Below are 13,864 nucleotides of genomic sequence, written 5' to 3'. Positions count from 1 at the left end.
TCCGGATGAATATTCTCCGATGATGCGGGAGGCATTTCTGGAATCATTAAATCTGACAGAGGTTATACATAAATGTGCACGTTGATCAATACAACCCAAATGTACTAGGTCAGACAATTCCTCAACTTGAGCTTGAAGCAGATCTATCCTTTGGTTGGCAGCTAAAATCCCTGACAAAATATGTTGATTGATTGATTAATGGTGGCAGCAGTTTGTACTTGACTGGCCATGGCCACTCCGCCTGTAACCGCTGCAGCAGCAGACACTGCCACAGCTGTCACTATAGCTGCCGTAATTCCAAAATCTCTACGGGCTCTAATCAGTTCAACAATAGGAAATGACTCTGGATCTGAAGTAACCGGGATCGGGACAAAGGTTGGAAATTTCATAACCATTGCCGTAGTCCAGGAGCCATTCCAACACTCAGACAAATAACAGGTAATATTAGAACAATTAAGCATCCCCTGTGATGTAACATTAGCCAAAAGAAACAGGAACGGAGATTGGAGACGGACTGCTGCGGAGGGTAATGTAGCATTAGATAATTGTGAATTATTTGCAGAAATTTTAAGCCTCCTACCTCGCTCCGAGTCTTGGGTACTGCCAGAAACATTAAACAGCCAACTTTGGACTCCTAATATTTCCCTGGGGAAACACAAGCGCGGACTAGACTAGCCCAATCTGAGGGAGTCATGCAAAATCTAGTAAGTCCCTCCACCTGAGTGAGAGTGAAAGCGGCATCTATGCCATAAGTGCGGACAGATTCTGCCAAGGTTTTAATTATCTTAAAGTCTAAAGGCTCATGATATCTTCCCCTGTTATTGTCCTGAAATACAGGGTATGCAAGTCCCATATCTGTATTAACTGTCCTCCAAACTTGTGCATGAAAAGATCTCCCGGAACCTTGGCCCCCCCCCACATACGGAGGTGGGGCAATCGGCACCATATCTTCTTCTAGATATTCTACCTCCTCCTCCTCAGAGTTTTGTTGACCAATGTTAACTCCCTTCCCCTTCTTACAGTAGGCCTGCGTGCCCTGTGTCTCCTTTTTCTTCCTTTTCATTTTTATCTTATGTAGTTGTTGTAACAATATATCAAGGTCCTCAGAACTCTCTGAGTCGCTTGTGTTCTCAGGCGTTTTTAATTCGGTCAAGTCTGGGTAGAGCCTTCTCCTATTTTTATCTTCAGGCTCTTTTGCCTTCTCACTACTGTTACTTTTAATACTCTCTGCCACTCCACTACATGGTCCTTCAGATTTTTCCTCATGCAGTTGCTCAAGAATAGCTTGACCCTCACTCACAGCTTCCTGGCATTTACCATCTGTAAGGCAACCACGGACCATTTTCCAAAGGGGTATCACCCCACCCTCTAATATGCCCTGCTCAGAAGCAAAGTCAAGATCTTTGCCTAATTTATCCCAACTAGGCACAGTAAGGCTGCCCGAAAATGCAAACCACGGTGCAGCGATATCTATCTTCTGTAAAAATCTCTGTAAAATACTATGTTTCACTTCCAGTCCCTTGGAACGTAACAGGCCATCTAGGGCCAGGAGAAGCGGACTTGAAGATGCGGCACCCATGACACAACAACAAAGGAAGCACAAAAAAAAGAAAGCGAAAGTAGGAGCGAAAGTACACAGTGCAGCTGCAATAAAATGTAAGGCTCTCTCTTTCATTACAGAGGAGCTGTCCCGCTTTGGTCGCGGATCCCACTTACTAGGGACTAACCCCGCTTTGATCGCGGATCCCACTTATTGGGACTAACCCCGCTTTGGTCGCGGATCCCACTTACCTGGGACTAACCGGTGCACCACCTCTGACTGCTGAAAGTTCTGGTTCCCGGGTCTCGGCACCACTTGTCGCGACCCCTTGCCCGCAAGGAAGACGCAACTCAGGAATCTTCTTTCAGCAGTTTATTCAGGCCCTTGATATTTCTTCTTCTCCCTCTTGGATGCCCCTCCCAGCCTTAATAAAGCATCCCAAGCCCCAATGCAAAGCTGCCGCGTGGAGCTTTCTCACAGGGTGGTGAAAAATCATGTGCCAACTTTCCCAGATAAGGAGTTGTTTGTCACAGACCACAGCGGAGCCAGCGTCATCTTGTAATGGCGACCATAATCTGCAGAAACGGCAGAAGCGGCTCACCACAGTTATATGGCCAAGATTAGTATTCATCAAGTACTTACAAATCTTACAAATCACCAAACAAAAATATGAATAGTCATGTATACAAATAGATGAAGGAGATGGATAGGCAATTCACACAAGTGAAAATGGCTACTAACATGTAAAAATAACAACTGTCACAAATGGAAATTGAAGGTACTCAATAAAATTCAGTAAACTTCAATAAATCTTGTAAGTACATTATAAGTACATGGACCATACCTCAACACAATTAAAGCTATATATTCAAAACACACAGTTAACATGATATTGAATAGGAAAAAGTCGATTTTTTTCCTCTAAGTCTGGAAGTGAAAAAAGGATGTTCACTTTCACCACTCTTACCCAATATAATATTGGAAGTTCAACCCAGAATGATTAATCAAAGAAAGAAAGTTCATTGAAATTGGAAAAGGAGAAGTCAAACTATCACCTTTTAGATTCCATATGATCTTATATAGAGCAAAGCTTACTCACTCCACCAGAAATCTTTTGAATGAAAAAGAACAGATGAAGTACTCTTGATAATGTTAGTGGATAAAAGATGAATATGCAAGAGTGGCTAGTATTTCTAAATACCAATAAGAAACTACGTGAAAAATCAAGAAATCAATCCAATATACAATAGTTTTAAACAATAAATATCTAAAAATGAATTTAACATGAAAGATAAAAGAATTATAAACAATAATCACAAAATAAAATATATAGAAAAAATATATAGAAAAAATTAGTAATGCATTGAGATTGAAAAAACTCACAAAGTCTAGAAGTGAAGGAGCAGAAACATTGTAGAAAAAGCTAAATGTTAAAAATTAAGAAAACTAAAATTAAGAAAGAAAGAAGATGGGGAAATGAAACAGTAAAAGACAATAGAGAATGCATGAAAATATCTCACTGAAGTTAAATGAAAATCTGGTACAACTATGAAAAAATAACATAATAAACAATAAAATGTGTGTAGGAAAAGAAAAGGGAAAAAAAGAAATCAAGGAAAGTATTCCCCTTGAGGTGTTTGAATTCAAGAAGCTCCTTTCTAGTCCCTCTGATATTTGAAATTAACTAGGTATGGGTCATGAGGTGGGGTACTAGGCCACTGCTGAGCTCCCATCAAACACATTGTTGTATACATAACCTGAGCCTGGCCACATGTTCTCTTCCAGGCTACTCATTGGTGTCTTGTCTGCTGTGGAACTCAGTAGATTCCCATGAATTTGAATACATATCTAGAACTACTATTAGTCCTTATGAACTTCAGCATTATGTATGCTAAGCAGACATTCAAGCAATACACTTGGGATTTTAACCTTAAACACCAGGGAACAAGGACTTTATTCTAATTTTTAAGACTAGTCTCAAAAGCATGCAATAAAAGAACCACATATAGGGGCTGATTAGAAATAAATAAATATTTAAATATTTATGACCCTGAAGATGGTAATATGTGGTACAAATGCACAAATAAATTTCAATGGAAAAATTGGACTTCATGAAACTTAAAATTTTTCTACATGAAAGAGCACAATCAATAAAATAAATGAAAAAATGACTATTATTTCCAAATCATACATCTGGTAATGGATTTGCATCAAGAATATATAAAGAAAGTTAGCAACTCAATAATATCACGAAATAAAAAATGACCAAAAACTCTGAATAGACATATCTTCAAGAAAAATTTTCAAAATGTCAATGAAAACATATGCAATCACCTGGAAAAATATTATTACCAGTAGTACAAGGAAATTCAGAAAGAACCATATTGAGATATCTGACTATATTGAGATATCTGACTTATTCATACCATAGTTATAATAAAATTAATAATAAAGTGTTAGCAGTAATGTGAGATATTAAAACACTCATTCAATGCTGGTTAGAATGGAAATTAAAACACTCATTCAATGCTGGTTAGAGGAAGGAGTCATTCTGGCCCTCAAAGGATAAACAGAGTTTTCAAAAGACCCAATAATTTTAATTTAACTATATACCAAAAAGAAATGAAAACATGTGCAAATAAAACTATTAAATAAGCATTAATAAATAAGATCATTCATAATAGCCCAAGGTTGGGAAAAAGTTAGTGTGCAAAAACTTAGGAATGAAAAACAAATGTGATCTATTTTACACTATGAGTTGTTAGTTGGCTTTAATAGGAAGCACACAAACATTAACAGTGGGCACAGGAGTTTAAGGTAATAATTCTATAAAGTAGGACCATTGAGCTGATACCCACATGCTTTCATTTTTACACACACACAAAAAATTTAACTGGTGGTTTAACTTAATAGATTATGTTATATTCCTCAGCAAAGAAGCTGTTATCTGCACAAGAAATGCAGGTCCAAAATGCCAATAAGAATACAAGGTACCCTGTGGGAAGGGAGAGGTGGAATTTTATGAGCTTTACAAAGACCTGGTTACAAAACTTAAGGAGATAAGGATAATTACCTGTAACCTTAAAAATTTTTTTAGGAGCAGGTTGCAACCACAACAGGTCAGCATAGTTCAAAGTCACCTAGAATTGCCTTAGCATCCCTATTTCCTTTTTACTGTCCCTTCAATAAATGTATGTGTGCTACTCTGAGCAACATGTATAAAATATTTCCAGCATGACCATAAAAATCAGGAGAGAAAGGATTTCCATGGTTGCCTCAGTTCAGTGGCATAGCTCATGCCCTGTCACAGCATGAAAATGAATGAAGTCTTGTCACATGTTGGAATATCGATAAGTGACATAATTTTAAGTATTGATATAAATCACCAAAACCCATGACAATTATTTGAAAATGTTGAAATCAATCATAATCCATATATTATATAACAATTATTTGAAATGCCACCAGAATAAGCTTATCCATAGAGAGAGGAAATTGATTACAGGTTACCTAGGAATGAGGGACATGGAATGGTTAGAGGTACTGGGAAAGTTTGGATTGTTAAATGCCTCAACATTGAATGTTAACTGAGGTTTACAATTCTGAGATTCTATTCTGAAATTTAAAAATTGAAGTGTATACTTAAAAATGGTGAGTTTCATCCTATGTGAATTATAAGCAAACAAAGATTTTACTTAAAAAACAATCTGTTAAACAATGATCTATAAGAAATGTTGATTCAACTATGTATTTACTTTAGTTCCAGCCAAGGAATCTATAGGAACAAGTCATCTCACTTGCAACCATTCCTCACACTATTCTAAAACTTTTAACATAAGATAGGTATATTGCACATGCAGGATAATCCATTCTTAACTGCAGGAGAGCATGTATAATCATGAAAGAGTCATTACACATACACAAGCAGGAAGTCACCTAATGATTTTTCAAAGTCACCTTTGATTTTTCTACTTGGCATCCAGGTATACTAAATGTTCACTTATGTATTTACCTTTATACATACGAGTTACTTTTTAACCAAATAATGATTTCTTCTTGGATACTTGCAAGAGCAGAGGGAATTCACTGTGAAAGGAAGCCTTGCATTTCACCAGGATGTCTATGAAAATGACTGTAGTTCTGCGCCTGTTACACTGTTACACTTTGGTTCTGGAAGTTGTGGAAAGGTGCTGGTGTGGGCAATGGAATACAACCATTGGATCAATATGAAGACAATACTGGAGGAGCTCACACAGTGGGCACATGAGGTGACTGTTTTTAGACCTTCAGGTTCCATTTTTGTGGATGGTGACAAATCATCTGCCATTAAGTTTGAGAACTATGCTTCATCATTTTCAAGAGAATATATAGAGAATTTTTATACTCAATCACTTGGTATAATTATTTATGAAACAGTGAAAAATCCATTTTGGAAATATTCAAGATTTCAAAAAATTATGAGTTAGTTTTCTGATTATGTAGAAACTATATGTAGAGATGCAGTTTTGAACAAGAAACTTATGGCAAAACTATAAGAATCAAGGTTTGATGTCATTCTTTCAGATGCCATTTGTCCCTGTGATGAGCTGCTGGCGGAAATTCTTCAAAACCCATTTGTTTGCAGTCTCTGCTTATCGCCTGGTTGCAAATTTAATAAGTATAGTAGGGAACTACTCTTTTCTCCTTCCTATGTGCCTGTTATATTTTCAGGATTAAGCAATCAAATGACATTTGTTGAGCGGGTAAAATATATGCTCTACGTTTTTTATTTTGATTTTTGGCTCAAATTATTTAATGAGAAGAGATGGAATCAGTTTTACAGTGAGATACTGGGTGATTTGCAAACATGTTCTTCCATTTCAAAGAGGAAAATCCATCTACTATAGAGGGATCCATCAGTTTCTTCATAGTGCACTTTGAAGCATGAAAATGTTTTATTTTAGTTAAATAATTCTTTAATTATCAAAATTTCCCCAATTCAAATGGAAATGCAATGTAAAGTACAAAGTGCCTAGCATATCTACAATCAATTCAACATTCATCACAATGATCAGTAATATTACTGTATAAGGAAAACATCACCTAAAAGAACACTTTAATAATGCGTGAACAAAAACAAAATAGTAATAAGATTCAATGGAATAGTGCTTTTAAAGTATCAAGAAGTAAATAGAATGGGAATGAAACATAGGTCAGAAAAAAAGAAAATGAATCAAAAATTAAAAAGTTAATTCAACTGTGAAGGTATTAATGCTTACATTAATTATAAAAACCAGAATTATTATCAAAGACCATATTTTTAAAACTAATTCAACTAACTAAACCTGGTTTATAAGACATAATAAATTTAAGTATACAATAAAACCATGAGTAAAAATGTAAAACAACTCCCAATGAAGCCATAATCAATGTAAGCTATTTTACTTCTACTACTATTACCAAAATAGTGCAAAATAACCTCTAAAAATAAATACTAATAATTATTCAAATATTATTTCATAAGCCATTCCAAACAATACCATTCTAAATTTTATGCATCTACTAAATAAGAGTAAACAAGTCTAAATAACAAAAAGAAAGTACACACAGAATGTGTAATAATAAATGATTTTGAACACTTTTGTAATAACTTAGAAATTATTTTAAAAATTAATAAATACAAGTGCATATAAAATTTGTAGAACCTGATAAATGTAGCTTAAGTGATGAATGTATATTTATGCCATGAAACCTACTCAGTACATTTTTAAAAAACAAAATCATAAATAATATATTGTTCAAACATGCAGTAACTAAGTGAGGAAACAGTATATAAATATTGAACTGGATATTAATCTAAATACATGGGGAGCCATTCGAAAATTTTGGTCACAGCAGTATTAGAAGCTGACATGTGTTTAATCAAAAAGGATCTTTCTGGGTATTGAGTGAAAATACACAGCAACAGGTAGAATAGAAGAGCAAAATAGAATTGATCGAAGTCATTTCACCCAACATGACACAATACCTCTTCAAAAACATCAAGATGATCATTTTTAAATAGTGTTTAACCATATCACTTACCACACTGAAAATTGCATACTTCCACTTGGTCTACTAGGTAATATTACCTTTCCCACCTGACCTTCCATTTTCACTTTGGAAAATATGTGTCCAACACAAATCTCCAATTTAAGGAGCTTGAATGACTTCAAACCCATTCTATACAATCACCATTTTAATTACATTTGAACTTTGAAATGGAAGTAAATAAACAAATCACCATGTTAGAAGCTGAATTTCTCAAGACAACAGAATTTAAAAAAAGAAAATTCTTCTATGGCTGTTCTATGACACTTATTTGACCCAGTTTTGTGAAACTTTCAAAGAACGTTTTGATAGACCCAACCTGATCTCTTCTTAAAAATGGGAACCATCTCACCACAAAGCCATGGAAAGATAATTTTGGCTTTACTATAAATTACTGCAAATTCCGAACCTGCTTGGAATGCCTGCCTGTGCCTTGTACTCACCCATGCCTGGCTCTCTGACCAGAGAGCAGCCCTCTCTGAAACTTTAGTGACGCCTCACAAATCTTGGCCTTCCCTGGCCAGATAACAACCCTCTGAGGCTCTAATGACCTTCATAAATACTGATGTCGGGGCCAGCAAAAATGTAAACTACCATTAGTATTATGCTCGTCAGTTTTGTTATCTGTAGCCCCCCTTTGTGTGACTTTCTGGGCTATAAAGCTGGGCTGCAGGAAAGATGCGGCAGCTGTCTTGTTCCGGAGGTTTTGGGTGAGAGAGGAAGCCCTGATGGTTGAAATAATAAGCTTGTTTTAATTTGATTTTAATTGAAGTCAGTGGTCTTTTCTTGTGTCCTGGTCTAACACTTTCAGGGACTTAAAAATTTAGGCCAATTAACTTTTTTAAAATATTGGTATCTTATGATTGTTGTATAGATATAAAGAGAATGTTATGAGATTATCAAGAATTCACCATGAACAGCCAGTGAAGCCTCTGGACCGAGTTGTCTTCTGGATCGAGTTTGTCATGCGCCACAAAGGAGCTAAACACCTCCGGATGGCTGCCCATGACCTCTCCTGGTTCCAGTACTACTCTTTGGATGTGCTTGGGTTCCTGCTGGCCTGTGTGGCCACTGTGATGTTCGCCATCACCAAATGCTGTCTGCTTTGTTGTCAGAAGTTTGCTAAAACAGAAAAGAAGAAAAAAGAGGAATAGTTTATTCAGCCTGAACCTGGGAGTCCTCACAGACAGGCATTTCCAGTTTACTCCAGCAACAAAAGGATACAATGCTAGACTCTCTATTGCCTGTGAGAAAACAAATTTTCACAACCTACCTAATGAATTCAAAGGTTTTTTTTTTTCTTGAGATTTTATTCCTGGTCAAGGGGTATAAACATTTCAAGTGAAAGAAAAATCAAACGTCAGGAAAGATTAAACTATATAAATCTACCTAGAAATTGAATATTATAATTTATTAGTCATACTCAAAAACTTGATGAGCTTAATTATGATTATTCTTTGAGATAAGACTAGTAAGTATTCACTCACAGTATCAACATGGTTTCTCAGATTCCTACCTGCTTTAACTTCATTATGGAATAGATTTTTTACATTTAACTTTCTTGAAGAAAGCTCTTAATAATTACAATTTGTAAAAAGCATACTCTTCCTTTTGGGTTTGAGAGACCAGTATTGCTAGTGTGTTTTATTATAATCCAGTCTCACCATCAATTCTCTCCTGAAGAATTCATAAAGTCATTTCCCTTCTTCCACTTAAATCACTTCCCAATACAATGTCTGTGGAATTAAAAACAATGATTCCTATCTGCTTTCTATAGTACAATTAAAGCTAATTATAAATGAATATATTTGTTTTTATTTGCTTATTATTATTTACTCTTAATTTTTAAAAAATAGTGACCATGTTGCCCATTCTCATAATTATACTTTGGAAACAGATACTAGGTCTCAATTTTAGGTTGTGGTAATATAGAACATGAACAGAAAACAAACTTGCTGAATTTTGCTCTCCCCTCAAATAAGACACAATGCTATCTCTATTTGTTACTGTTATGATGTGAAATGTAATGAGATGCCGCAGTCTGGCTGGGCACAATCAGGAGCCACTTGTCAAAAGAAACTAACTTTATTTTTAGAACCACACACGCCAAACAAAACAGCCTCTCAGGAAAAACCCTCAGAGCCCCAACTGCCACCACCAGCTTCCCACAAGCCTCTCTCTCCAACACAAGCCTCTCTCCACCTCCCACAACGCTCCTGCTCTTGAGGCCGATTGGCTGGGTCTCGTGGGCAGAGCCAAAAAAGTCCCCCAATGAGCAGCTCCGTGGTCTGAAAGGGCAGGGAAACAGCCCAATGAGCATCACCGCAGAGGAGCCAATCAGCTAGATGTTGCTGGGTCTGCTTTGAGCCAATCATCAGCCGGCAGCTGGAAGTTTGCTGGCACCCCTTCGGCTGTGGCTTTCAACAATGAGACAGTTTGCAATTATGTTTACCATTCTATAATCTGTAATTATGAAGAGTTTGTCAAATTTTTCTGTTTCCTCAGTAGCTTATTGTCTCATCTCACCCATAACACTAATAAGGAATCTAAATAACTTGGAATGACTGAAAATAAAGTCATCATATTTTTCCTTCAAATATAAACATGTTATCTATTATAATAATCAGTAACACTGAAAACAATATAAAAAGTATATAAATTATTTGAAAAATAGGTAAATAAACCCTCAAGTAGTCCAAAGGTTGTCCTTAAAGGGAAATATCATGGAACCTTTTTATGATCAAAATGGCCCAAATGAGGAATAGTTAGTATTTTAATCAGCTTTTTTACTGCTGTGGATAAAAGACCCACAAGGTAAATTGCAGAAGAGGAATAGTTTATTTGATTTCTCACCGTTTCTGAGGTTTTATTCCATAGAAGTTTGGCTCCATTTCTGGAGGTAGGAGAGGAGACAGAACATCATGGCTGGAAAGTGTGGTGGACAGAAGCAGTTCATATGATGATCAGAAATCATAGAGACAGACTCCACTTGCTAGATACAACATATATACCCCAAAGCCATGACCTCAATGACTTGCCTCCCTGTAGCCACAACACACCTTCCTCCAATTACCACTCGATTAATCTCATCAGGTGAATGTTCACTGATTGACTTTAGACTCTCACAACCCAGTAATTCCCTTCTGAACAATCTACCATTGTCTCAACATGAGCTTTTGGGGGACACCTCATGCCCAAATCGTAATAGCTAGTTATCATTTGTGATATGAAGATCACCATCTAAGCCTCACAAGAAACATTCTCCATCTTAGGTATAAATTTAAAATACATAGTAAAACATATTTTCCATATCTTTCTCTCACTTTTTATTGGTGCACTTTAATTGTACAAACTGATTGGTAATGATGTGACCTATTTGTACATGCACACAGATACACAATAAAACAGTATAATTTGGCCAATAGCACTCCCCAGCACTGAACCCCTCCCTCTCCACCTCCCATTCTTTGGTTCCTTTCATCTCCTGATTTCCCTTTGATTTTCATGAGACCTGCCTGCATCTTTCTTTTTCCTCTATAGCTTCCACATCTGAGAGGAAACATAAAACCTTGGATCTTCTGAGTTTGAATTATTTTGTTTAACCTGCTGGTCTCTAGTTCCATCCATTTTCATACAAATGACATAATTTTATTTATATTCCTTTATGGCTGAATTATATATATATATATATATATATATATATATATATATATATATATATATATATATATATATGCCGCAGTCTGGCTGGGCACAAGCACGCGGTAGTTCTCCCGGATCTGCGGAACCCAAGAGGAAGTTCCTCCTCCAGAATTCCCTCCTACCGCACTTCCCCAACCAATGGGAACTCTCCAGGGGTCCCATAGCAGGCTGAGGTGGACAGCAGGAGTCCAATATCATATGAATGCAAATCTTAACATAATCATATCATCTCAATGGCTTGCTGGCATCACCTTTCAACCAAAAATGCCATGCATCATATTACTTGGATGTGGCTCTTAGCATATATATATATACTCATCTCTAAACTTTCTTGAATTGTCTTACATATGAGCTTTTGGGTAACATCTAATGTCTAAAATGTAACAGTGTTAAGAGCAAGTTGGTAAAAAAAAAAAATCAACCACGTTCTTACCTACATGTTCTTACCTGTACAGTGTGAGATATTAGTAGTAGAGTCTGTCAGCCACACTGGATGCTGAAATCCAAGTTCAGGTTACCCCTCATCCTCCAAGAGGGTAGAAGTTTTGACCATGACCACTACTTGTCTCCTGATTTAAGACTCATCCTAGGAGATCACTTAGTTTCCAGTGCATTTGAGAGATAATCCTTGAGCAATTGGCCTCTAATTGATTAAAATTAGTTAATTTCAGCTGAGACTCCTCAGAGATCGCTCTTGGGAGCTTAAGGGAAGTCTCTTGACTCCTTTAACTTTTCCTCTACCAGGTGTGCCAAATGTCAGTTTAGGTCAGGGTCTTGGTGATCACATGCAGCTTCCCTTGGAACAATCATGGATAGATTCTTCCTCAATTCCCCTCCTTTTTGTAATATGTTCAGTAATTGTCTTCCTTTTCTCTAGAATCCACACAGATCCCCTGAGTGGGAGGCCAGTTGACTCACCAGAGTTTTAGGGCCCTTAGTGAGATTCCATCATTCCCTAGGTCCTGGATGATCTTAGAAGACAAGGTCCAAAATATTGGCTGCTTATCTCTTAGCCTTTTTAATTCCTTCTCTTTTGTGTCCAAGTTTTGGTTTTAAACATGAAGCAGACCAGTTGAACCAATCTTAAAGACTAATGGGTTTTAATTTTATTATCTATGATTTTATGGTCAACCCTTCCATTTAATTGGGGTTACTATGAGTACTCAGAGTAAGAATTATGTTCTGTCTTTCTGTAGGTGATGGCTTATTATCTCTTAAGGTTATTGTGTTAAAAGTAGTACTTCTATAAAACACTAACAGATAATAATTATAAAGTTCTACAAGGAAAATAGAAAATAAAAATAACAAGAACAAAAACATACTCAGTGTATATGAAACCTTTGAACCAAAAACATAATTTTTTAACAACACAAAAATATCTTTGATATCAATTTGGCCCCCATTAAAATTTGCACTCATCAAATTAATTGTAAATAAAATTCTTAATAGGGCCTTTATAGGTTTTACTTTATTTTAAACTTCTTTTAAAACTTCACTTCTAAATATATTTTGTAATTTGTGCAAACATTTTTTTTAGATTTGTATTATAGTCATTTTTATTTTGAGATCACAGTAGTCCTAACAACAAAATCTGACTTTTTAATAGAACTTTAAATGAACTTAATTGAACTTAACTAAATTGGAACTATCCTAACATGGAGTATGGTGAGAGGAAGAGCCTTAACTTAGATAAGGCTGACCATTTGACGAATCATAGCTAAAATGTTTAATTTCTGAAGCTCACCATTGCTCCTCTTTCAAATATCCAATATTCTTTTCTGAGGCTATCTAAATATCAGTTAATATAATATAATTGAATATCAGTTACATCTGAAACATGAATCAAACAGAAAAGCTCAGAGAGGTCCTAACTTCCTTACAGGGAAAAGAAAAATGTGGCAAAATGTTTTCATGTTCTACATTGTCAAACTTTAAACAAATCAGGCTCTCCTTGTTATCTCTCTAAAATCACATTTAAATTTCTATCTCAATTTAAGAGTACTTTTATCCAGTTAAAAAACATTAAATGACATAAATAGATGCTGAATTAAATTTTTATGTTTATATACTTCTGAAAACTTGTTACAAAAAAAAATTCTTGCAACTTTAGTTTAGAGAATACCAACTTGGTAAAGTGCTTTTATAAGATTTACATTTTAAAAGACTTGTATGCTTGGTGTTATGTTTTACATATGAAGTGTCCCCAAAAGCTCATGTGAGACAATGCAAGAAAGTTTAAAGGGGAAATGATTGGGTTATGAGAGTTTTAACCTAACCAGTGCATTAAACTCCTGACATGTATCAAATGGGTAGTAATTGTAAGTAGGGAAGGTGAGGCTGGAAGAGGTAGGTCATTGGAAGCCTGTCTTTAGGGTACATAGTTTGTCCCTCGAAAATGGAGTTCTGTCTTAGTGCTTCCTGGTACTGATTATTTTTAATTTCTTAAGTTTACATTTTGAAGCAATCCTTATGAAATCCTTATAAAATTTCTAAACTTTTGTCAATTACTTCTTTTTTAATAAGATGAAATGCTTTACTTTTTGTACTTTTTTC

At 35.7% G+C, this 13,864-nt stretch overlaps 1 protein-coding gene across 1 annotated transcript; it reads left to right on the top strand.

Annotated features, from left to right (window-relative positions):
• The first annotated feature begins 2,661 nt into the window (after positions 1–2,661).
• On the top strand, positions 2,662–9,412 carry LOC124082255 (UDP-glucuronosyltransferase 2B17). Its single transcript, XM_058574049.1, is given in 3 exon segments — positions 2,662–5,693; positions 5,696–6,197; positions 8,484–9,412. Coding segments are annotated over 3 exon segments (819 nt in total). The 5' UTR covers positions 2,662–5,656; the 3' UTR covers positions 8,764–9,412.
• The last annotated feature ends 4,452 nt before the right edge of the window (positions 9,413–13,864 follow it).

The sequence above is a fragment of the Marmota monax genome, unplaced genomic scaffold (assembly GCF_021218885.2).
Source record: "Marmota monax isolate L192 unplaced genomic scaffold, Marmota_monax_Labrador192_F-V1.1 WCK01_AAM20220418_F8-fsc00132, whole genome shotgun sequence".
Classification (NCBI taxonomy): Eukaryota; Metazoa; Chordata; class Mammalia; order Rodentia; family Sciuridae; genus Marmota; species Marmota monax.
This window is presented reverse-complemented; position numbering and strand designations above follow the sequence as displayed.